Below are 24,937 nucleotides of genomic sequence, written 5' to 3'. Positions count from 1 at the left end.
CACCTGTATGCATAAGCATATGCAAAGTTCAGCTCACACGACTGGCACCTGCATGCACAGGGATATGCAATTTGCAGTGCACATGGGGGAGGGGGCCAAATGTTTCAGCCCTCAGGGCCCCGAGACCCTGGCTGCGCGAGATGCCTTACGCCTGGGATATCGCTGGAGGGGTGTCGGGGATCGCCTCAGCCTGCGGTCCAGGAGGCCGAGGGTGGGGCGGGGTCTTACCCGGGGCTTCTCCCGCGCCGGCGCCTGGGGCCCAGGGCGGGGAGGGGGAGGGTGCGCTTGGCTCGGCTGGAGCTGTTCCCCCTTTAACAGGAGGCGGCGCGCGTCGCCCCCACCCCCCCGCCCCTTCTCCGGCAGCTCCTCGCGCCCGGCCCGGCGCGCGCCTCCTCCCGGGCCCGGCCGGCGCAGGCGCCGCGTCCCGCCTCGGCCGTCACTCGGCCCCGCGCGCGCTGCGGGCAGCGGCCGGAGCGGCCGGAGGAACCAGGTTCGGCGGCGGCAGAGGCAGCGGCGCTCGGAGACCGAGGAGGATGCGGCGCCGGCTTGCAGAGCCCGGGGCTGCGGCCGCCGCCCGCGAATAGGAGGCGGCGCGCAGCGCGGGCGGTGCTCTGGGCGGGGGAGTGGGGAGCGGGGGGTGGGGGGCGGCGTGGCGAGGAGGCGGCGGCAGGAGCCCTCGCCCGGCCCGGCGCCCGCCCGCCCCGCGCTGCTCCGCGGCGTCTTTTCTGCACCCGCCGCTCCGCGGAGCGGGAACCTCGGCCCTCCGCGCGGCTGCAGCGAGCTGCCCCGCGCCCCGCCAAGCCCCCGCCTTAGGGATGGCAAACTTGCGCCCCGTGGCCGCCTCCGCCAGCGCCGGCCCCCGCTCCTGCTGCTGACGGCGTCCAGGTGAGTGCTCGGCCCCAGACCCGGACCCGGCCCCCCACCGAGCCCTCCTGTCGCGGTCCCGATTTCCGCACCGGCCCGGACTGGGGGCGCTCCCCCAACCCACCTCTGCTGAATTCTCCCCCGCCCCAGCTGAGTTCGTTCAGCATCTATTTACCCACTCTCGTCTCTCTGGGAACTAACAAGCCTGGGGCCGAGGTCCCCTTCATCTCTGGTGAGTCCCTTTTCTGTCCCCCTCCTCCTTACCCATCTCTGCCAAAACCCCTCGCCCCCGCCGCCAGTCCTCACCCACACCTACCCCCATCGCTGTCTCGAGTGTCTCCCTATCTAAGCCTGGATCCAGGGGTGCGCCCCCACCCTTGATTAGAGACCCTCTCTCCAACCTGCAGCTCGCCTGTGTCTCCCCGCTTAATTCCCCCTCCTCGTCTGGAGCCGGACCCTGCTCCTCCCCTCCACTTCATCTCTGCACAGAGTCCTTCCTGTCCCCATCCGTGCCTGCCCATAGTTACTGCCTTTCCCAGCGCCGGTAACCCAACCATGCTTCCCCTCTTATTTCTGTCCTGATCGCCCCCTCCCCCATATCTACCCGGAGTCCCACTATCCCTCGCCAGTCTCTGCTGCAAGTCCCCTCCCCCTCAGCCTGGACTTGGGGCCGTGCTCCCCATGTCTGCTCTGAGCCCCCTCCTCTCCAGCTTGGGAACTCGACTGGCCTCGCATCCCTGCCTCCCTTGTCCATCTTTGGTCGGAGACTCTCTGTCCATCCCCCATCCCTCTCCTCCCACCCCCAGGGCATAGAGCTGGGCACCAGACGCACCCTCCCGCAGCCCCGGGGGCTGGCATCATGCGGGGGTGGGGGAGGGCGGGTTGTAGGCCGTGAAGTTGGCGGCCACTCCCGCAGTCAGCTTGGTCCGAGGGAAGTCCTCCGCGCCACGGCCAGTGCAGAGCTGGCGAAGGGTCTGGTGCCCGCGGGGGGAGGGGCTCCCGGGCCAAGAGATGCTGCCCGCCTGCCCGCCTCGCCAGCTGCCGGCCGGGCCCCTGGGCGTCCTCTGGCGCCCCCTGCCCGCAGCCCTGGACCCGCCTTCCCCTTTTCCTCCCGCGGGCAACCCTAGGATTCCGCAGCCTGAGCAGCAGTGGTGGCTGCGGGGCGCTGGGAAGTCCCTGGGGAGAGGAGGCAGGTGGGCGAGGCCCGGTGCCCTCTCTTGCTAGCCGTGCCAGAACAGCCCTGGTTGTCTGGTCTTATGCTCTGGGGATGAGGTGTGGGGTGGGGTGGAGGGCTTATCCCAGCAGCAATTCAGGGCACAGACCAGCAGGGCTGGCCCCTGGATTTGAGGTGCTCTGGTTGGGCTTGGGCAAGTGTCCCCAGGAAGCCTCTATCTGTCTACCCCATGGCAGTACCCACTAGGTGGGGGGGGCAAAGGTGGGCTCTGTCTGGCTTGGGCATGGAGTAGGAAGTGGGGGAGTCCACTTGGCCCTGGGACTGAGCAGGGACCTGGGGAGCATCCCCTGAGCTGCCACAGGGGTGAGGGTCAGTATGGACTCTGCAGGGCATGCCCTGGTTTGCAGGGGAGGGGGGGAATGAGGGAAGGTCTTCTCTGGACCAAGATTGACAGAGAGATTTCCCCCCTCTTCTTCCCTTCTCTGCCTTTTCTTCTCCTTCCCTTTTCTCTCTCCCTCCCCCATCACTCTTCAGAAGGAAAGAGGTCCAGCCTGGGGTGGGTGTGTGCGGTAGGCATTTCTGTAACCCAGAGTGAGGTCCCAGCTAGTCTCTGCCTTCTTCCCTCCCTCCCAACCCCCAGGTAATGGAGCTGAGTAGTTAGGAACTCAGCTTTTTGTTGGATGACCTGGGTTCAAAAGCTGTGTGACCTGGGCAAGCTATATAATCTTTTTGAGCCTCAATTGGCCCTCCATAAAATGGGTCAGTGATAACTGCCTCATATAGTTGCTGGGAGAAATGATATTAGGTTGTTTGTATAAAGTGTCTGGCACCCAGTAATGCTCAACAATGATAGGTGTGTTGGGCTGTTTCTCTTCAAGGCCAAGGTCAGGCCCCTCTCCACTCCACTCCTAATCCCAGAGTAGAAATGCAGAACAAGTTCTAGTGACATCGCTCCAACCTCCAAGATAATAAAGCCAGAAAGTAGCTTCAGGTCCAGAATGGGTCCAGGGAGCCTGTGACCGTTAGTCTCCCCGCTCCCTCACCCATCCTTCAACACCCTACTAGATTCCTCCGGGATCAGAGGGGCATCAGTGAAAGGCCAAGGCCTCTGAGGTAATGGTTCAAGTGTAGAAGCTGGGGAAGTGGAGGAACCAAGTCAAGGTCCCCAAAGGTAGGCTGCTTCTTGGGGGGGGGGGGGCGGCCCACGTGGGAAATCAGTCACAGAGGAGCACATGGGGCACAGAAGAACCTCTACCTACCCCCAGGAGGAGAGATGCCAGCAGGAACTTTCCAGGGCAGTTAGCGCTCCGGGTCAGAGTTAGGCGGTGACCTGGCCAGAGGGCCCCAAGAGTTTGAAGAAACCTGGCTTTGGCGGGCAAGGGGGAGAGAGGAGCCTCGAATCCGTGACGTTCTGCTGGCCTGGAAGCCCTCTGGGCAGTGTGGCTGGGCCTGGGTCCCACCGGGGAGTGGTAGCCTCCCAGCCTCCCGCCTGCCGGGGCAGCCCTGACATTGGGGAACAAAAGCTTTCGGTTCCTGTAGCAACGGCGGCTCCAGCTGCTGCAAAGTTCCGGGGAGGCGGGCGGAGGGCGGCTGAGTCACCGACCCCTCCCCCGCCGCCCGCGCGCACGGCACCGCCCCCCCCTCCCCGGGGGGGCTGGGGGCCCGCATCCTAGTGGTGTGTTGGAGGCCCCTGCCCCCCTCGCCAGACGGAGAGGCACTCTGCCAGCCGGAGAGGGAGGGGCTGCACTGGGGAGGTTTGCCCCCTCCCCTCGGTCCGGCCCACCAGCTCCCAAGGCTGGATGGAGGGTGTGTGCCTTCCTGGGTGCCAGAGCTCCGGGAGAGGGGTGCTTGAGGACCCCACCCCCGGCCGATGCAAGGGCAGGGGACCTCGAGGCCCGGGGGTCCCCGCCCGCGTATCGGTCTGGGCTCCGCCGTGCAGCGAGCGCCCGGGAGGCGGAGGGTGAGTGACGGGCAGGCGAATTGGGGCTGCCAGGTGGATAAACGCGACGGAGGTGCGCACCGACGCGCCCCCTCCCCCACCCACCGGCCCTCCCCCGCCCGCGGCCGGGGCTCCCGGCTCCCGCCGCCCGCACCCCTGCTCTCAGCTAGCTGGAGGCTAGGGGTCGATCCCAGGGATCCCGGAGACCCAGCCCTTGCCCTGAGGTGCCCTCCCCGCCGCACTACGCCCTATGCCTCCTCCCACCCCAGTCTTGTTTTGGCCCTTCCAGCTGCTGGAAAGCCTCGGAATCCCTCACCGGTGCAGAAGGGAAGCCCAGGCCTGTGAGATCTGGGAGGAAAGGGGCATGAATGTGTTTGGAGAGAGGGTGGGGTTCTCAGGTTTGAGGGGGGCAGGGGGGCATGCGGTGAAGGGGGCCTGTGGCTGGAGGAGGGGGATCCTGAGACTGAGATTGAGTTCATCACCCATCTCCTCCCAGAGAGGTCCTGAGGGAGGTGCCCTACTGATTATCCTTTCCATCAGCCTCCTGACCCAGGAAGTGCTTCCTCGGAGGTGACCTCCATACCCCTCCTGTCTAGCTCTGTGCGTGGAAGGGTCTGTGGTCTTCCTGGGCTTGCAGGTGGCAAAGCTATTCTGAGGTTTAACCCAAAGAGCCTTCAGAGGTACCGACCTCAACTTCAGCAGGAAAGAGGAGAGACTGTGAGGTCTGAGAAGTGGGAGGGGGAAGGGGAAAGGATGGTGTGAGCGCTCTCCCCGTGGCAGGCTCTGTGCTGGGAACTCACCAGGAGGCTGAATGAGAGGGTGTATGCAGTCCTGGGGGCAGGGATCATGTCTCCACTCCACAGAGGGGGAAACTCAGGCTCAGGGAGGCTAATCACGGCTCATAACCACCTGAGCTGCCTGTGAGGCCAGGATCCTTCTAGGTCCCTTCCCAGGGGAGGCGGTCTCTGACCCAGCTTGGAATTGGGCTCCTTGCCTTATCTTGTGGATGGAGAGTGATATAAAAAGGGGCCCCTAGGGCTTCCCTGGTGGCGCAGTGGTTGAGAGTCCGCCTGCCGATGCAGGGGACACGGGTTCGTGCCCCGGTCTGGGAGGATCCCACATGCCGCGGAGCGGCTTGGCCCATGAGCCATGGCCATTGAGCCTGCGTGTCCGGAGCCTGTGCTCCGCAACGGGAGAGGCCACAACAGTGAGAGGCCCACATACCGCAAAAAAAAAAAAAAAAAAAAAAAAAAAAAAAAAAGGGGCCCCTAGAAGGTCGTATGTCACAGCAGGAACAGTGAGAGTCATATACACTCAGGGTGTAATTCCAGAATTGATGTGAGGGGAGGTGTCTGAAGGAGACTGAGTGGAGGACGGGGCTTGGGCAGGGTTTAGAGGTGCCTCAATTCTGGAGAAGCCAGGCTGTGGCTCTGAAGAATATGGACCTAGTGCTTCTTGATGGGTTGGAGCTATGGACTAGGGAGCAGGGGAGGCCCAGGAGATGGGGCTGGGGGCCTGAGCCCTCAGTTTCAGGAACACCAAGGAAGGAGCAGCAGATCAGATCCTGCCTGATGCTTAGCTGTCATATGCTGAGCTTCAAAAACCCAAATACCTGTGTGTTCGCACTAGAGAGTATATTTGCATCTCTGCACGTGTGTATGAGTGTCTGGCTCTTGACAGCCTTGTACATGTGAGTGTGTGCACCTCGTGTGCATTGAGTTCACTCATCTGTGGTTTACTCCGATCTCTGTGCATGTCTGTGTGCATGTGTATCTCTTCACAGGCAGAATGCCTGGCTACCCACGTGTCTGTGCATCCATGCTTTTGTGTGCATGTCTGCAGGGCACAGGGGTGTTGGTGTGTTTGTGCGTGGAGATTCCCTGCCCTGCTCTAAGTGGGGGAGACAAGGCCAGTTATAATGAGGCCCCACCTCCCCTCCACTGAGCTACAGCCATGGCCTGAATTTTGCAGCCTGCTTAGAAATAATTGGGGGCAGCGGGGGGATTGGCTGTCAATCATCATGAGACACTGGCTTCGCTAGTGCCGCAGCAGGCTGGGCAGGCTGAATGGTTTGGCACAGTCATGATGTGGGGTGGGAAGGCCAGGGGTCTGGTCCCTTTTCCAGCTCTGTGCAGGGCAGAGGAGACACAGCCTATACTAGCTTCTGCTGAAAAACTCCAGGCAGGTCTTTGGAAGAAGGTGGTGTGTCTCCTTCCTTGTAAATGCGCCTGCCTAGAGCCTGCCTCCCCACCCTGCTGTGGCCCAGGAGGGGCAAATGTGTATTTGCGCTTGGGGCTTGGGCCTGGCTCAGAGTGGCAGCACGTGGGATCTGGGCCAGCGAGGAGTTCCCTGGATGCTGCACAGGAACTGGAATTCTGGGATTCTCATTCCTTTCCCACCCCCCCACCCCCCGCCTCTGACCACTCTTCAGACTCCTGAACAGCCATGGGAAAACCTGTCCCTGGGGAGCAGCTGTGTCCTGGCACAATCTAGCCACACCCTGTGAATTATCCTATGTTTGTGATTCAGTTCCCAGAGCTAATAGCTTGGGACTGAAGCGTGGGGAGCAGAGAAGGGGACAGAGCAGGAAGCTATGGGTGGATGCGGGAGAGACCGGGCTGGGGCCTCAGGTCCTGGACTCCAGTCCCAGGCTGGCTTCTCTGAGGTGATCTTGAGCAGATTGCCTCCCTTCTCAGAGCCTCATCTTTTCTCCTCTAATGCGGAACAACCAGGCTCTGGGGGCCCATCCAGTGCTGTGAGCTATGCTTTGGGCATGGAGGAGGGAGGCAGCGTGGACCCCGCCTGGGGGCAGGGCTGGAAGCGGGGCTGAGCCTGGGCACTACTCTCTGCTACCCGGACAGCTGGGGCGGAGGCTGTGGGCAGGGGCTCCGCCTTGGCCTGATAGGTGCGAGGCACCTGCAGCGCCCCCCCACCCCCATCCCTTGTCCACTCTGGCGTGACTGCTCTGTCTGTCTGTCAACTTGGGTCCTGGTTGCCCTTCCCCACCTGGAGTACATGCACAGCTGCTGGGAGCTCAGCTCAGTGCTTTGGGGGCAGTTAGAAATCAACGGACACTGGTCTCCACTCCTAGGAGCTTGAAGACTCATGAGATGAGTGAGCTAGCCCTGGCGACATAGCAAGGGCTAGTGGTCACGATTGGGTGACGCAAACTTTCAGGAAAGGGCTGTGGGAGCTAAGAGGAGGCAAATGGCTTGGTGGCCTCCCCAGGGGTAGCAGGCCCTGCGCCAGGCCTTGGAGGATAACACCATGGTGGGAGGGGAAGAGGGGTTGGAGGGGAACAACTGCACCCATTTTGCAGATGCCTCTCCCCCTTGTTTCCAGCAGGAAATCCACAGCAGCGATAGTCATGACGTTCACACTTGCGATGCCCTCCCATGGGCATGGCTCAGGCTGTGCTCAGTCCCCATCACACCAGCGGTAACTCCTCCCCTTTCTCTCCCACTCAGTAAAGCAAGTGAGTGAGAATGACATTGTTCCGGGAATAACCTTGAATTGCTCTGATTTATAAAAAAGCAAATCGTTGTCAAACATCGCCACTTCGACAATTACCTCTGGATTATGTGTGACACGCCTCACAGCTGATCACGACACATTGCGGCTGAGAGCAGCAGTTCTGGAGGATACAAGTTGCGTGGTGGGGCCGGGGCTGGATCTGAACATCAGGCCGAGATGCTGGCGGTTGATGGGACCGATGGAGGAACCACAGAATAATAGTCACAAGTAATGTTTCTTAAGGGTTTACGAGATTGCAGACGCTCTCCTGAGGGCCTTCATTTCTCAAGTAAGGGGCTCAGAGAGGTCAAGTCCCTTGTCTAAGATCACACAAGTGGACCTGGGTGACTTAAAAGAACATAGTCTTCACCACAAGGCCCACGACCTGCAGCTAGCCACAGGAGATTCAGAGCCCATGCTGGCTGCGCCCGGGGCCACTGACCACTGTCTCTCTCCACAGGGCAAGGGACATAGGATGACCCCAGCCTGTCCCCTCTTACTATCTGTGATTCTGTCCCTGCGCCTGGCCGCTGCCTTCGACCCCGCCCCCAGCGCCTGCTCTGCCCTGGCCTCGGGCGTGCTCTACGGGGCCTTCTCACTGCAGGACCTCTTCCCTACCATCGCCTCGGGCTGCTCCTGGACCCTGGAGAACCCGGACCCGACCAAGTACTCCCTCTACCTGCGCTTCAACCGCGAGGAGCAGGTGTGCGCCCACTTTGCCCCCCGCCTGCTGCCCCTGGACCACTACCTGGTCAACTTTACCTGCCTGCGGCCCAGCCCCGACGAGGCGGAGGCCCAGGCGGAGTTGGGGCGGCCAGAGGAGGAGGAGGAGGCCGCGGGGTTGGAGCTGTGCGGCGGTTCGGGCCCCTTCACCTTCCTGCACTTCGACAAGAACTTCGTGCAGCTCTGCCTGTCGGCCGAGCCCTCGGAGGCCCCGCGCCTGCTGGCGCCCGCAGCCCTGGCCTTCCGCTTCGTCGAGGTCTTGCTCATCAACAACAATAACTCCAGCCAGTTCACCTGCGGCGTCCTGTGTCGCTGGAGCGAGGAGTGCGGCCGTGCGGCTGGCAGGGCCTGTGGCTTTGCGCAGCCGGGCTGCAGCTGCCCTGGTGAGACAGGGGCCAGCCCCGCTACCACCACGCCTCCGGCTCCTCCTGCTGCCCACACCCTGTCCAATGCCCTGGTGCCTGGGGGCCCAGCCCCACCTGCCGAGGCCGATTTGCATTCGGGGAGCAGCAATGACCTGTTCACCACAGAGATGAGATATGGTGAGTCTGAGCAGGGCCCAGGTGAGGCGGGTGTGTCTGGAGGGCTGATGGTGCCCATCTTGGCGGATACTGGGGCATTCATGTGGTTGTTCACCAATGTCTCCACTGGGTCCAGCCTTGTCCCGGTGTTGGGGTCGCCATAGTGGATTGGGGTCAGACCTCCCTCTTGAAGAGTTTGCAGTCTGGGTGGGTGAATGGGGGCAGAGACCCCCATAGACAATGCAGTGTGATAAACCCAGGGAGGGGACCCCCTAACTGGGCAGTCAGGGAAGGCTTCCTGAAGGAAGTGATACAGGAACAGAGATCAGAAGGACAAGTGGAAGCAAGCCAAGCCAAAGGAGTGGTGAGGGCATTCCAGGCAGAGGGAGCAGTGTATATAAAGGCCCAAAGCTGGGAATGACGGCGGCAGGCGCTGGCACTGCAAGTTGACAAGTTTGCCTGGAGGCTGGACTAGGCAGGGCGCAGGGACGTCTTCCTGCCCACATGGGTCAGTGGTTTTTGGCTGTGGCCCCAGGGTCAGGGCAGAGGAAGGCACAGAAGAATGTGCCTGGGTGAAGAGGCCTGAGCTTCGAGGCTGCCTTGGAGGGCTGGCCTGGCTCAGCTCCCAGCGTCCCCTGTCTCCCCGGCTCTGGGCCCACGTCTTATGGGACCAAGGCCGCCAGCTGCTAGAGCTTCCTGCTGACAGGGCAAAAGCTCTTCAAGCCCTTGAGTCCTGCCTGCTCCTGCTCCCACCCAGCTCCCTCAGCCACGGCCACCTTCTGCCAACCCTCCTTCCTGCAGCTTCAAGGCCCCAAGATCCTTGGCTGGGTCCTAAGTGTCTGCTGAACAGGGCTGGGCCAGGGACTGGCCAGGGGGCCCAGGACGTCGGGGTGGGAGGGAGGCAGATTTGGGATCTGGTTTCCAGCTCTGGTACTAACAGGGAGTACCTGCCCCTCTCTGGGCCTCAGTTTCCCCATTTTGGATAACAGGTGCTCGCCTACCATTGTGAGGCTGTCACGCAGGGACGGGTCAGAGGGGCATCTGGATCTGGCTGAGAGCTTTTACAAGGACACAGGGGCTCTTGTGTGAAGGCTGCTAGGAGTATTGGAGGGGTATGATCTGTTCCCATGCCTGCTTTGGAGACAGAACCCGAAAGTTGGGAACTGTCTTTGTTACGTCGAGTGGATCCTTTTTTTTGGCATCAGTTGTTTTGTCTGTAAAATGGGGAGATAGCCCTGGTTTAATTAGAGGTGTTTATCATGACAGTAGCCTCTGCCAAGGCTTTGGGGAAGAGGCTTCTCAGCCTCCCTCTTGAGACATCTGGCATCACACCCATCCATGGCAAGTGCCCAGTGGCCTTGTTCTGGCCTCTCCCCTAGGCCAGCTTGGCCTCTCGCAGCAGTCGATGAAGCCATCCGAGTGACAGCCAGGCCCTGGGCAGGCTACGGGCCCTGGAGGCTGGCCTGGGATTTAGTGCCTGCAGGAAGAAATTGAATTTTGCTTCTTTGTCGAACATCGGCGGAGAGCGCCAGGCGTATATCAGGAGGTTTATGGCTGCTCCTGCCTGGCCGCCACTGCCTGTCACTCTGGGGGGGCCTCCCCCATTGTGCTCGGCAGAGGGCCGGTTCTTTTGTCTGGCTTTCTCTGCGGTCCATCAGCCCAGTAGTCCACAGTGGATGGAGTGAGGCTTTGCCCTCCTGGGCGGGCACCATCCGGGCAGGCTGCCATGTGGAGCACAGAGCCAGGAGCAGCCAGCTGGGCCTGGCTGAAGTCGGAAGCGGGAGATGGTTGGGAGTTGGTTGGTAGCTGGGGTGTCTTTAGGTGTCAGAGGGGGCTCGTGATGGGAAGGGCACCATCGTTCCCACCATCATCAGAGCCTCTGCAGAGGCCTCTGAGACTGAGGATGGGAGGAGATTGGATCCTGGTTGTCCCTGGGCATGAAGCCTGGTATCTTCTCTGAGCAGGGAGCCCTGGGCTCCCAGCTCATGTCCCTTGTCCTGCTTGGCATATTGCCAGGCTGCTCCATGGGATGGCCTGCAGGGAGGGCTCTTGTAGGGAGTTGTGGGGGACAGGGGTGGTGGTGATGTGGCATCAGCCATTGGCTCACAGGGCACACTGGTGCCCAGAGTTGGGCTGGCACAGCCCCTTCCTCTCCCTTGGCAGGCAAGGGATTCTTCCTCTTTGCCACCTCTTACCTTCTGCCCACCCTCTCTGGGGCAAGAGATGATGGGCACACGACTCAGTTTGTTCCATGCGGCAGGGGGCATCTGAGGGCCAGTGGCATCATCAGGGCCTGGAGCACTCTGTGCCTGGGCAGCACCACCTTGGCCAAGCCCTTGGCCTCACCTCCATGCTTCCCTTCACCTCCTCCCCACTGGGCCAGTTGGACATGTACCAGCTGCAGGAGAACTGGCTGGCACATGGAGCTGCCAGCTTGAGGACAAGATTGGTGGGATGGTGGTGAACAGGTGAGATCCTCATCCCAGCCCCTCTGCCAGGCACTGGGGCAGGGGGGCAGTGCTCAGCTTCTCTGGGGCGTCCCAGGTAGGATCAACGCAAGGCCAAGCGGGGTGGAGCTGGGTTGGTACTGGAAGAGCGATGAGGCTGGGAGCGGAGTGCCTGGGCCCGCCTCAGAGCTGAGTGCGTTTGACAAGAGGGTACAGATGCCTGTTAATTTCACGCAAACTGCCTTTGATAAATCTCTTGTTATTTTTGGTGAGTTGAGCCATAAATTTGTGCCATCTTGCTGCCGCAATCTGTTAAGTGGGGGGAGAGGAAGAAAGGGAAGGAAGGCAGGAAGGAGCTCCACAGAGGACAGGCACGGAGGCTGGCAGAGGCCGGGGCCGGAAGGCAGGTGGTAGAATTGGTACCAGCTCCAGAGCCCAGCTACAGGGAGCCGGTCGCCAACCTGCAGTTCCTGCCTGCGGACCCTCCAGTCCTGAGATGTGGTTGTGCGGGGTGACATCTGGGAGAAAGTGTCCTTCACTCTTGCAGCCCCCTCCCTCCTCTGCCACACTCCCTGCCTCCCCCCAGGGGCACTGTCCCACCCTTGGCTGGTGGCTACTAGCCCACCATCTCCATCATCCAGGCTCCATTCCAGAGGCATGGGCACCAGGTGAGCCTGCGGCCCCCTGAGTGTCAGGCCTGGGAGGCAAGAATGGGTTCAGATCCCCCCTCTGCCACTGCTGCTGTGTGACTTGGACAAGGTGCTACCCCCTTGGGGCCTCAGGACCCCCTGTTCTCTGTGTGTCACTTCCCTGATTCAGCCCCCAGGGACTCCCCAGCGTGGTCCAGACTCCTCAGCCTGGCATTCCAGTCCCGCCCCTGACCCAGCTGCCACCTGCTTTCCCTCTGGTTCTCTCCCACCCTTTCAACTGGGGCTCCTACTGGCCTCGGAACCCCCTGCTTTCTGGCTTCCCTGCCTTTGCTTGGGCTGTTTCCCTCACCTGGAATGCCCTTTGCCCTGGGTTATCCTTGGCCCCATCCTTCCAAGCACAACTCAAGCCCTGTCTCCTCTAGGAAGCTGCCTCTCACCTGCCTAACCCAGTCTTCACCTGGCTTTCTCCTTGACCCTCAGGCTCTGCCATCTTCCTCTGGCCAGCATGGTCTGGTGGCAGGAAGAGAGGCCCTACCTTACCTGACTGTTTGGTGTGCAGACATTGGGGAGGCAGGGCCTCTCTCAGAGTGGGGTGGGGGGAGACCTAGCATATGTGGTACGATTCCTGGAGGATCCTTCCAGCCCAGATCTCTGCTGCCAGAAATCTGTGTGCTCCATCATGGGATGGGGAGTGGGGCACAGACCACCCCACCCCCCACCCCCAGACATCTTGAAGGGGACTGAGTCCCAGCCCATCCATCACACACGTCTTCATTTCTTTATCAGAATGGAGTTTATGCCAGGCCTTGGAGTGGCTCTGAGTGAATGAGATCTGAGGTGAAGCAGACCCACCTTCTGCCCTCTGGTGGGGGAGAGTGACCACTAGTGTACAGTGGTGGTCAAGGCCACAGGCTGAAGTCACCAGGCCCCAGGTTCAATCCCTGACACCACCACTGACTAGCTGTGCGACGACGGGCATGTTTCCTCATCCCTATATCATCACCTATAAAATGGGGATAGTGGAGTTATCTAAAGAGTAATGGTGAGGATTAAGCAAGAGAATTTGGGTTAATGCTTAGCACAGTGCCTGGCACATGGTAAATCCCTGATAAGTAGTTGTGTATTGTCCTAACTTAGTGTAATAGGTATGAATGTATGTGCTGGATGCCAAGGGAGGAGGAAGAGTGAGGGATTAAACCACAAAGGGGTGGGAAGGTGGTCTAAAGAAGGTGATTCTGAGTTGGGTTTTGAGGAGTGAATAGGAATTCACTAGCCTGTGCATTTTTTTCTTTAAATCGAATCGCTTTTGAAATTTAACACATTAAGAAGAAATTTCATATCATCAATGGAAAAAGAGTATCCCTTATCTGAAATAGAAGGTAACCAAAGAAACAACAGATTCTAGCTAGACGCTCGTCCCTCCTCTCAGTTTGTTAGAAAGAGAAATTAGCACGTACTGGGGATGTGTTAAAGTCTCGGACTGCACGGAGACCTTCTTTCTCATGCACTTGGAAGGATTAAAAGTGAGGTGGCCATATAATTTATCACCTGAGCCGGGACATTTTCGAGGTTATAAATGGGGGGGGGTACTATTAATTCCATCAGGGTGATAGGCCTAAACCAGACTATCCCAGGCAGATTGGCAAATAGTCACTCTACTAAAATGAGACCTGGAAAGGGGATCACTTCCTCAGTCCATGACCCAGTGTTATTTTATGGCACATTTGTGAGCCTCCCCAAGGCATTTCCCGGAGCAAGGAGAAGGGCTTTCAAGGTAAAGGAAGCAGCCCGTGCCAGGGCGTGGCGTGTGAACATGCTGGGGACAGGGGGCTGTAGTAGACCAGCCTTTACCAGACGGTAGCCCCGGTGGTGGGGGATGGGGCCAAGGCTCTGACTGCTGCACCCAGACACTGGGACCTCACCCTGTTGGCCGAGGGCTTTAAGGCAGCAAGAAGTTGGGCGGCGTGGGGGAAGAAGAATGAGCCGGACGCGGTCCCTGCCCTCGAGGAGCTCCTGGCTACGTGGGGAAGGTGGCAGAGACCCAGCTAGCTCTGTTGGGAGGCTGGGCAGATAGGCCAGCAGCCTGGGGAGGAAGTCATTGGAAGGGGACTGGCATTCTGGCTGGGTGTACCCAGTTGCACGGGACTGCACAGGTAGAGTCTAGAATTTACAAGAGCCAGCTTCCTCTGCCCTGGCCCCCCTGGGGTCCTGATGTTCTGCTGGGGCTGGAGAGCCATGGAGGGAATGACAGAACGGTGTTTCAGGGGGATCAGTTGGTGCCTACTTGGGGCTCTAGGGCCAGCCTCAGGGAGGATGCAGAGACCCTGGGGAGGGAGGACTGCTTTGTAAATTGCACTGCTCTCTCCCCGTGGAAGTGGTGATTATCATGGTTTTTTTTTTTTTTTTTTTTTTTTTTTTTTTTTTTTTTTGCGGTACGCGGGCCTCTCACTGCTGTGGCCTCTCCCGTTGTGGAGCACAGGCTCTGGACGCGCAGGCTCAGCGGCCACGGCTCACGGGCCCAGCCGCTCCGCGGCACGTGGCATCCTCCCAGACCGGGGCATGAACCCGTGTCCCCTGCATCGTCAGGCGGACTCTCACCCACTGCGCCACCAGGGAAGCCCCTATCATGGTTGTTTTTAATACATTCATGACAAAGGAGGCTGAGGGGGCTGGACTGTGTGGAGTTTGAGGGGCAGGGTCTGCGGAGCATGGGGTAGCAGGTGTGTGCAGTCCTGGTCAGATGGCAAAGTGCCTGTGCCCACCCTGCCTGCCAGTGTCAGGGGTGAGACCACAGTGGTCCTGTGTGGTTGGGGTGGAGGAACCCTCAGGGATACTTGGTGTTTGCTGAATGCCTGTCTTGTGTCTGGCAGCTCAGAGCTGGGCCATCTGTGCAAGAGGTCTAGGGAGATTGAAACCCTCCCTCAGGGGCCAGGAGAGGGATTAGCACAGGTTACTCACAGCTATAGCAGAAGAAGGGACCTGCACACCCAGACCTCTGTGTAGTCAGCCTAGGGAGGCTTCCTGGAGGAGGTGGCATTTGAAATCTAGAAGATTTTGACAGATTGAGGTAGAGGAAGGGTGTTCCAAGAAGAGGGAACACCATTAACAGATGAATGGAAGGAGGAAAGCAATTGCATGTTCAAGGGATAACAAGAAGGGAGTGGCAGCTCCTTTTGTTGAGAGTTTATTATGCTCCAGGTGATCGTATCTCTCATCATTCCATTCTCATGATGAATTAGGAAGTGTCACCTCTATTCTCAGTTGGAAAATTTTAAGCTCAGAGAGGTGAGGCGACTTGCCCATCGGCACACAGCAAGCCTATGCAGACTTGGGAATCAGACCTGCATTTGTCTGGCTCCCAAATCTACGTCCTTCCCACTGACCCACACGGCCTCACAGTTTGGCTGCCTGGTGGGGAGGGGAAAACAGGACCGGACAGGTCAGCAGGGACCAGAGCATGCCAGGCTCAGAGGTTTACTGTGGTGGTAGCAGTGGGGAGCCACTGAAGGTTTCTCAGCAGGCGAGTGTGTGTGGCTGGGCTTCCAGAGGACCACTTTGGAGCCTACAAGGGAGAATCAGTCTCGCCTGGCAGAGGCGGGGCATAGATGCTCAAAGGAACAATTAGGAAGAGGTGTGAAAACAAGAGAATAGAGGCAAGTAAGTGAGGGGCTGTGGGGAGGCGAGGGAGTAACTCGGGGTCCCATGGGAATCAGGGAAGCCATCTCTGAGGAGGTCCAAGTTGAGTTGCATTTTGTCAGAGCCAGCGCAGTTCAGCGTAAAGTGGCCTCTGGAATCAGGCAGGCTGGAGTTCGAATCCCACACCAGCCTCTCTCCAGGATGAGACCTTGGAGCCTCATTAGTACCTCATTAGTAAAATGGGAGAACCTGCCCTAATGAGGATTAAATGAGGTAATGTAGAGCATGCAGTGACTGGCACATAGGAGGTGTGTAGTAAATTATCTCCTACAGGGTTATTCAGAACAAAACAGAACAGTTTAGAGTTCATCCAGGGTTGAGTGGGGAAGCGGGTCCCAGGCAGCAAGTAGCCAGGTGGGAAAGCTGACAGGTGGTAGGGCTGGGAGCATCAGAGTCCCTGGTCCAGTCAGCTCACGGCGCCCACTGAGTGGGACGCTCAGGAGGTCTGGGGGTGCTCACACCCCTTCCTGGAACCCTCCTTGTCCTCTTGGCCCATCTTCCTTTCACACCTGCCCTGGTCTGGGCCCGGAGCTGGCAGGGGCCTGCACATGGTGTATGCTGAATAAACGTTTGTTTCAGTGGCTGACACCTCTGGTCTTATCTGACTTCTTCCCCCGAAGGGAGAACTGGCTTTCCTCAGTGGGGAGTAGGGTGGGGGTGGGGAGGGGAGGGCAGTCAGTGCAGGCCCCGGCGGTGTGGCCTTGGGCTTGTCCCTTGCCCTCTCTGGCCCAGCCCAGGAGGCTAGGAGAGGGGCTCAAGAGCTGGACCTGGGACATGTTCTGATTTTCAAATGGGGTGGATTCTAGAAACCACCGACACCACCTCTGGTTATATGGCGGGGCTGGCCAGCGAACAGGTGGTGAGTGGTCAGTAGAGGACGGGGCCCCACAGGAAGCAGTGTGAGTCCACAACAAGCAAGCCAGGCTGGCCTCTCACGTGGCCGCATTTGATGGGCTTCCTGGATGCCAGGCCAGGGATGGGAGGGGTTGCCACCCACAATAGTAATGGCCAAGACGCCAAAAAGGAGCTGGATGAGAGGACTCTTGACTGGATTTGCAACAGGTCAGATGGCATCTCCAGAGCGTTTATTAATAAATGGATGTCAAGCTTGGGGTGGTCTAGGTGGCGGGCTGCAGGTCAGAGCTGATACTCAAGATGACAAACGACCATTTCCAATGACCCCCATGGGGTGGGGGAAGCTAGGAGCAACACGTTCATTGGTGTTTATTGCTGTTTCTCTGGGCCGGATTCTGTGCTGGTGTTCGTGTGGTCAGGGAGATGGCTCACACAGCCTTTCTTCAAAGGGCTCTCGGATGGGGGGTAATTCAGACAGTCAGCAGATGGAATCATCTGTGATGAGTGGGCACGTAGAAGAGGGGGCAGCCAACTCTGCAGGGGAGTGAGGGATAAGGAAGACTTTGCCTATAAGAGGTCATTTGAGGTGAGTTTTGAAGGTCAAGTAGGAGTTTTCCAGGTGAAGGTGGGGAACAAGTGGGTTTGAGAGGTTTGAGAGGAGATGATCATCCTATTTTGGACACGCTGAGTTTGAGCCCCCCTGCCCCCCCAATCAGAGGACCTGTTCAGGAGGCAGGAAGCTATACAGGAGTGAAGCACAGGTTCGGTGGGTGGCGCAACGACTTCGGAGCAGCCATTCAGGTGGCGTTAATGAAGCCTGGGGGGGGCGGTGTTGTCCTGTGAAAACAGGACAAAACGTGGATGCCAGATGTGGGAAGCAGCAGGAAAACAGACCGGTCAAAGAGGCAGGGGAGAGGTAGCAGGAAGCCAGGCGAGTCAGGGAGGGGAGTGTTTCAGGCCTGGAGAGTCAGCAGGGCGAAATGCTGCCAAGGGGTCGGGCGGGACAAGGCCTGCAAAGCATCCATAGGATTTAGCCACAAGGAGGGCACTGATGACTGTCAAGAACGGTTTCAGCAGAAGATGTGGTCAGAAGCCAGACTGCAGTGGATTTACCAGGCAAGGTGACATCTGAGCTAGGATGTGAGTGGCAGGTGAGAAACTGGAGTGCCAGCTCTGGACCACTCATTGATGGTGAAGAGGAGCCGAGGGCAGTAGCCAGAGAAGGCAGGAGGGTCAGAGGAGGGCCCCTCTGAGAACGGAAAGGGCCTAGATCTGTTCCCAGGCTGCCACGAGGAGAATGCTGACGAAATGCTGATGAGATGGGATGATGGGTGGAGCCCTCCCGAGAAGGTAGGCGGGAGGAATAGAAGGCAGCACTGGGATGAGGGGCTGGTCTTTGTGAAGAGAAGGGCTTCAGGAAAGTTGGGAGTTGGAGGGGTGAGGCAAGAAGTCGGGGTGGGGGGGCTCCCGTGTCATAGCTTCTGCTTTCTCTGTAAAGGAGCTTGTTGCAGAGAGGGAGTGGGCGGAGATGGGCTTGAGGAGAGAGGTCAAGGTCTGGCACAGCCCGCCGAATGGGGGACAGGGAAGGCAGGGAGCCCTGCTCGGCCATCGGATGTGCATCCCTGAATCTGTCGTGGTGGCAGTTGGCACAGCTGTAGATTTCTTTAGCAGCCTGGGGGTGGGTGTGGAGAAGGCGGTTTGTCACAGTCTCCAGGGCTGGGGACTGGCTGAGCGGGTGTGGTGGAAAGGCTGGGTGAGGGGATTCGGGAGCTGCCAGGCATGGTTCCAGCACCTTCTCTGTGGTCTTGATAGAGGCAGGGCCCAAAGTGAGGCCAGGAGCGATGGCAGATGCTGTTCAGAGGGAGGAGGCCCAGGGGGCTGAGGGGTGGTGGCATGTGAGGGTGCTGAAGGGGTGGAGGTGTTGAGGGAAGGGAAGATGGTGAAAATAAACCAGAGAGTTGCTGCCTTCTGAGCATTCCCCATGTCCAAGCAGGGTGCTGAGGCCTTCATGATCTCCTGTCAGGAAGTCCTGAGGTCAGCCCTCAGGGTAGGGGGTATTCTGAGTATGGTTCTACAGAGGTCAGAAAACAGGGTCAGAGAGGCAAAGACACTTGCCCACGGTCACACAGCTGGTCAGTGTCCACGCCCCAGTTGGGACCAGGGTTGCCTGACTCTGAAGGTGTCCTGTGGGGTGGGGAGACGCAGGTTTCAGAGATGGTGGAGCAGTTTCGGGGATGATGAAGATCAGGTCCTGGGACTGGTGGCTGAAGTGGAGGGAAGGGCCCGGGAGTGGATGAGACCAGAGGCCGGGCTGAGTGGCAGCTCAGGGCCCTCTGGACAGCAGGTTTGCTCAGAGTGGCCACTCTTCATGCCTGGTGAGGAAGAGCTTTCTCTCGGACGCAGAGCCTGGACTGGGCGGCAGGGGGCAGGAAGAGTACAGCCTTCTTGGGTTCCTTCCAACACAGAGTGCCTGTTCGGTGCTGGCCTGGTGTTCAGAAATAGGAGAGGGCCTGGGAGTGGGGGAGAGGAGTACCTTCTGGTCTGGGGACAGCATGGGCAGAGCCCTGTCCCAAAATGCTGTTCCGATCCCACCTGCCCAGAAGCCTCTACGTGGGCTGGGTCTTTCTCCCCTGTACTCACGTCTGCCACCATCCCCGCTACCCAGCCTGTGGGAGAGGGCCTGATGAGCTCACGTCTGAGCAGGAGGGCCTGGCTTTGGAGAATGGGAGCTCCCAGCCTCTCCTCCAGGGCTGGCAGTGCTTCCAAGGCCTAGACCAGACACAGAAATCGGGCAGCCAAGAGCCCGGTGAGGTGGGAGCCGAGGCAGCAGCAGCAGATCCCAGAGCGCCTGCTGCTCTCTGGCCACAGGGCGGTGGGGAGTAGGGTCTGCTGGATGGAGGCACCTGCCCCAGGCCCTTAGGTCTCAGAGGAGCGGCATTCTGACCTGTGCCTCCAGGTCACAGTCCAGTGCTGCTTGGGGGGCAGAATCTGGGCCCCAGGCCCAGCCCCTGGCTTGGCATGAAGCCAAGCATGTCCCAGAGGCAAGCTTACGGAGTGGTCACAACTGCTCAGCTTGGCTGTTTGTCTGCCTTAGGGTCAGCCCTGTGAGGGGAAAGAGACTGGACTTGAGGCTTTCCAAGCTGTGTGATCTTGGACAAGTCACTTCCCCTCTCTCGGCCTCAGTTTTCTCATCTTTAAACGGAGGTGATGGTCCCTACTTCCCAGGGGAGGGTTAAGGGGATAGGTAGGGACAGCACTTGGCACAGAAGCCGCCCGCTCATTAATATGAGCGGCCACTCCTCTCCAGTCTCCCCCAGTTTGGCTGAGGCAGGAGGAAAAGACAGTCGTGAGGCTGTAGGCAAGCCCTGTGTGGCCTTCTGAGCCTCAGTTTCCTTATCTGTAAAATGGTGTTGGTGGGGCAGGGGGCAGGACGTGATGCTCTTTCAGCGTCACCTGCAGTTGGTTCCAGACCCTCTGGCTGAGGGTGAGCAAGGCTGCCCTCTCTGTGCCACCCTGGCGGGACTGAGCTGGCCTCTGCTGAGCCCCTGCCACCACCTCTGTGTTCCAGGTGAGGAGCCGGAAGAGGAACCGAAGGTGAAAACCCAGTGGCCAAGGTCTGCAGATGAGCCTGGGCTGTACATGGCGCAGACAGGTAACTCGGGCCCGCCTCCCTTCCTCTGTGGTGGGGGCCCGACTCTGTGGCATCTGGTGGCATGTGTGCTTGGCGTGTGCCTGTCTCTGTCAATGTCCTGGAGCTCAGTCGTGTCTCTGTGCCATGCGAGGCCTGTGGGCAGGGCTGGATTGCCTCCTGAAGAGCCTGTCACTTGGGGTCAGGGTAGGAGGATTCCTGAGACTGAGTGCTTGGGAGATGCCCCCTGCCGCCGACGCTGTCCCTCTCTCGTAGGCGACCCAGCGGCTGAGGAGTGGTCCCCGTGGAGCGTGTGTTCCCTGACGTGTGGGCAGGGCCTGCAGGTGCGGACCCGCTCCTGCGTGTCCTCCCCCTATGGGACCCTGTGCAGCGGGCCCCTGCGGGAGACCCGGCCCTGCAACAATTCAGCCACCTGCCCAGGTATGCCCGTCCTCCCCGCCCAGTCTGCCTGCAGGGTCGGGTCCTGCCTGGGACTCGGGCAAGTTCATCTTCCAAAGATGGTTGGTTGCCTCCTCCTTTCATTCAGCAAACTTGACTGTGCCCCCACCCCCCCACCGTGCCCAGCCCCACACAGGGCATCGGGGACACAGATGAATCAGACCAGGGCCCGCACCAGCAGGCTTGGTTCTGGGCACATCACTCCCCTGATGCCTACGTCCTGGTAATCAAGGCTTGTCTTTTTACCCTCACCGCCTTCCATGTTCCCTATGCTCTGGCCACACCAGCACCTCTTGCACTTTCCCACCACCCTGCACTTGTCTATTCTCATCCTATCCCCTCCACCACTACCTTGGCTATTAAAATTCACCCTGTCCTTCAAGATCTAAGAGAAATGCCACTTTAAAGAAAAAAAAATGAAGATCTCTCTGACCATCCCCTCCCTCCTCTGACTCCCTATGCCACTCCCCAGGGAGCCTCCCCTAGACCCTGAAGCCTTCCTCAGTTCAGCATGGAGTTGTTGAGAATGTGCATGTGCCTGTGGGGACAGCCTGTGGGTCAGGAGGGGCTCGGCAGCTTCAGCGGGTCCTGCCCCTTGCGCCTGAGGGAGCGAAGTGGTGCCTAGGCCAGATCAGCTCCTGGCTGGGAACTTAAAGTAGGGCTACCTGGGAAGGGGTCTTGGCAACTGGGGGTGTGCCAGGAGCTTGCAAAGGGGTGGGGCAAAGCCGTGTTCCAATGTGAGCTCTTTGTGTCAGTGTCCACGTAGAGGGTCATGTCTATTTGTGTGTCCCTGCGCTTGGGGTGGGGAGGGGCATTCTCTTGCCCCATGCCTGCCATGTTGGATTCTTGCTCTGGATCTGGGGTGGGGAGGGATGGGGATGGGGTAAGGTGGGGTAGATATTGAGCCCTTTCCTGGGCTTTACTGTGCCCCCAGGAGAGGAGGACCCCTGGCTCCCCTCCTGGGTTGATTCTAGTCTCCCTGTCGGGGTGTCCACAGGCAGTGTCCTGTGTGAGTTGGGACTAGAAGTCTGTGTCTTCCACATCCCCACCCCCAAAGGGCGGAATCCTGGGGCCCAGGGCAGAGCCAATGAGGAGCGGTGGCAGAGCTGCCGGAGCTCCTGATTGGTGGGCGGGTGGGCAGTGGGCGGGGCCAAGGTGCCGCCAAGCCACTGGCCACGTGCTTCCTTGCAGTGCACGGCGTGTGGGAGGAGTGGGGGTCCTGGAGCCTGTGCTCCCGCAGCTGCGGGCGGGGGTCCCGGAGCCGGATGCGGACCTGCGTGCCCCCCCAGCACGGCGGCAAGGCCTGCGAGGGTCCCGAGCTGCAGACTAAGCTCTGCAGTATGGCCGCCTGCCCGGGTCAGTAGCACCCGTGGGCTTTCAGGCGGGCGCTGCCCAGCCGGGTGGGGGTCGGGAAAGGGGAGGAAGTCAGATCCAGTGCCCTGCCCCTGGGGGAACCCCAGTGAACTTTGACCAAGCATGGGGAGACTGGCAAAGTCTACCTGCCAGCGTGGGAGGTGACCTGGCCCAGCCTACTTGGAGTTGGCACCCTGTGATTCCATCTAAAGGGGGCTGCTTGCCAGTGCCCCTTCCCCTGAGCCCTGGACTACCCTTGCTGTTCATAGCACTTTGGTGCTCATGGCCAGCTGGGCTGTGAGGGGACACAAAGCTGGGCTTACGTGTGGGCAAAGATCAGAAGGTGGCCCGGGGCCCGTTTCCCTAGCCAGGAGAGAGCACGTGCCTCAGTGCTGCGTGGAGAGGGGTCCTGTGTTCCTGGAGCTGGTGGCAGGCAGGCAGGCCCAGGCCCAGGCACCACCAGCTCCCTCCAGCCCCCCTTCATCCACCCCTCTCCAGTGGGTCTGGCCTTATTCAAATCTGAATGCCATCTGCCCTGATGCATCCCCACACCCCTTGCTCAACAGCCAACCCTGCTTGTGTCTCCCCATGCAGTGGAAGGCCAGTGGCTAGAATGGGGTCCCTGGGGCCCGTGCTCCACGTCCTGTGCCAATGGGACCCAGCAGCGCAGCCGAAAGTGCAGCGTGGCAGGCCCAGCCTGGGCCACGTGTACCGGGGCCCTCACTGACACCCGGGAGTGCGGCAACCTTGAGTGCCCGGGTGAGTGTGCGGCACAGGGGCGGCAGGTGGTGGCCCTGGCCCAGGGCGCGCCTGGGGCCACTCACGCCCCCCATCTCTGCAGCCACAGATGGCAAGTGGGGGCCGTGGAATGCGTGGAGCCTGTGCTCCAAGACATGTGACACGGGCTGGCAGCGCCGTTTCCGCATGTGCCAGGCCACAGGCACTCAGGGATACCCCTGCGAGGGCACTGGAGAGGAGGTGAAGCCCTGCAGTGAGAAGAGGTGTCCAGGTATTGCCCGCCGGACCCTGGGGCTTTGGGGGCAAGTGCCTGGGCCTGGCTGAGCCCCTCCGCTGTACCAACAGCCTTCCATGAGATGTGCAGAGACGAGTACGTGATGCTGATGATGTGGAAGAAGGCGGCTGCCGGAGAGATCATCTACAACAAGTGCCCCCCCAACGCCTCAGGTGAGGGGCGGGTGGCTCTCCCTGCACGCCTCCCACACCCGCCATTCCTGCCGCTCCCTTCCGGGCCCCCAGCCTCTTTGAGCCTCCATCCTGAGGTGTGGAGTGAAGTGGGTGAGAGCTCGGCCCCCACACCCAACCCTCTGTCCTGTCCCCCTGCAGGGTCTGCCAGCCGCCGCTGTCTTCTCAGTGCCCAGGGCGTGGCTTACTGGGGGCTGCCCAGCTTTGCCCGCTGCATCTCCCATGAGTACCGCTACCTGTATCTGTCAGTGAGTGCACCCTGCTGGGCTGGGGCGACACAGGATCTGTCCCAGACTCTGGTGGGCGTGGAGGGAGCTTGATTCTTGCTCGTGCCCATGTGCCTTGGCGTACATACGATGTGCCCACTTCTGCCTGGCTGTGCCTCTCCTTGTCTGACAAACTCCTATTCATCCCTCAAGGCCTGATTCTCAGATGTCTTCCCTTATCCCCAGTGCCTCCCCCTGTGCTCCTACAGCCCCCTGAGCTTCTCAGTCATTAGGTGTTACGAGTGCTCATCACAATGTCTGTGTCCTGTGAGACTGGGAGCTCCTTGAAGGCAGGGACAAAGTTGAAATTATTTTTATGTCCCCAGTGCCCAGCCCAGGGCCTGCCATGGGGTAAGAATGTTGTTAGCGAACGTGGCCTGTGTGTACTCGTCTGACTGTAACAGGTATTTGTTGTGTTTGTGCTTGGAGCTCGTATTTGAGAGAGAGCGAGAGAGAGAGAGAGTGCATTACACTCCAGCGTATAATGACCTCTTTGGATTAGGGAGGTGCCTTGTCCCTCAACTGTGCTTATCATGTTTTATATGTATATCTGAGCTCCTTCTTTCTTTAGATGTTCCTATTTCAGTCTTTACGTATCTTTGGGGATTCTCTCTCTTTACGGGTCTCTTTCTTAGACTCTGTCTCCCCATGATCTCTTTGAGCATCTCTATCTGACCCTTTCCCTCTGGATGCAAGTGGTGGGTGGACTGGAGTGGGATGGGCCGGGGCGGGTCCCAGCTCTTGACACTCTGGTGACAGCAGCCTACCTGTCACTGGCAGCTTCGGGAGCACCTGGCCAAGGGACAGCGCATGCTGGCAGGCGAGGGCATGTCACAAGTGGTGCGGAGCCTGCAGGAGCTGCTGGCCCGGCGCACCTACTACAGTGGGGACCTGCTTTTCTCCGTGGACATTCTGAGGAATGTCACTGACACCTTCAAGAGAGCCACCTATGTGCCCTCGGCTGATGACGTGCAGGTACCCTCCACCCTGTCAAGAGGAAGGAGGGCTGAAGGTTCAGAAAACCTAGATTGAAGGGGGAGGCGGGGCCCCTATAGCAGAGTCTGTGGCGGTGGGGCGGCAGGTGTGGCTGTGGCGGGGAAGCTACTCTCCCTGGGGCTGGGACCTCCCAACACCCACTGCTCTCTCCCCAGCGCTTCTTCCAGGTGGTGAGCTTCATGGTGGATGCAGAGAACAAGGACAAGTGGGATGATGCTCAGCAGGTGAGGGGCTGGGCTTCCAGGCTTGTTCCCCCACGGCCACCCCTGCCTTGGTCCCTTACGCCCTGTCTGTCCCCAGGTGTCCCCTGGCTCTGTGCACCTGCTCCGGGTCGTGGAGGACTTCATTCACCTGGTGGGCGATGCTCTCAAGGCCTTCCAGAGCTCTCTGATTGTCACAGATAACCTGGGTACAAGGAGGCAGGCAGGGGAGGGGGTGCTGTATGTGGCGGAATCCGGGGCACCTTGAGAGAGGGTTGGTTTCTGAGGGCTTTTCCTATCTTCGTCTCTTTCTCTGGGCCCTGCCTTTCCCTCATTTAACCCCTTATTTGTATCTCTGTCTCCACGTTTCTTCCCATGCTCCATCTCTTTGTTGTTTCTCCATCCCCCGCCTCTTTGTTTGTACCAACGTTGGTGTCTGCATCTGCCTTC

General features: G+C 59.6%; 1 protein-coding gene across 9 annotated transcripts in view; it reads left to right on the top strand.

The window, feature by feature from the left end:
• Positions 1-3,908: 3,908 nt before the first annotated feature.
• The window catches only part of ADGRB2 (adhesion G protein-coupled receptor B2), a gene marked incomplete at both ends in the record, with an annotated part of 33,342 nt that continues 12,313 nt past the window's right edge, over positions 3,909-24,937 (top strand). For 3 of the 9 annotated variants that reach the window (XM_079728406.1, XM_079728405.1, XM_079728403.1), the window contains 10 exons: positions 7,966-8,755; positions 19,951-20,034; positions 21,661-21,825; positions 22,417-22,581; positions 22,664-22,831; positions 22,906-23,007; positions 23,167-23,273; positions 24,072-24,266; positions 24,443-24,511; positions 24,588-24,696. In XM_079728406.1, the coding sequence (XP_079584532.1) occupies positions 7,966-8,755; positions 19,951-20,034; positions 21,661-21,825; positions 22,417-22,581; positions 22,664-22,831; positions 22,906-23,007; positions 23,167-23,273; positions 24,072-24,266; positions 24,443-24,511; positions 24,588-24,696 (1,954 nt within the window). Of the gene's footprint in view, positions 3,999-7,950; positions 8,756-19,950; positions 20,035-20,286; positions 20,452-21,660; positions 21,826-22,416; positions 22,582-22,663; positions 22,832-22,905; positions 23,008-23,166; positions 23,274-24,071; positions 24,267-24,442; positions 24,512-24,587; positions 24,697-24,937 lie in introns of those variants that run through there. The other 6 variants (XM_079728408.1, XM_079728407.1, XM_079728402.1 and 3 more) reach the window with 4 other exon arrangements.

The sequence above is a fragment of the Hyperoodon ampullatus genome (assembly GCF_949752795.1).
Source record: "Hyperoodon ampullatus genome assembly, chromosome: 2".
NCBI lineage: Eukaryota > Metazoa > Chordata > Mammalia > Artiodactyla > Ziphiidae > Hyperoodon > Hyperoodon ampullatus.
Note: the sequence above shows the minus strand (reverse complement) of the source record. Positions and strands in the feature narration are given on the sequence as shown.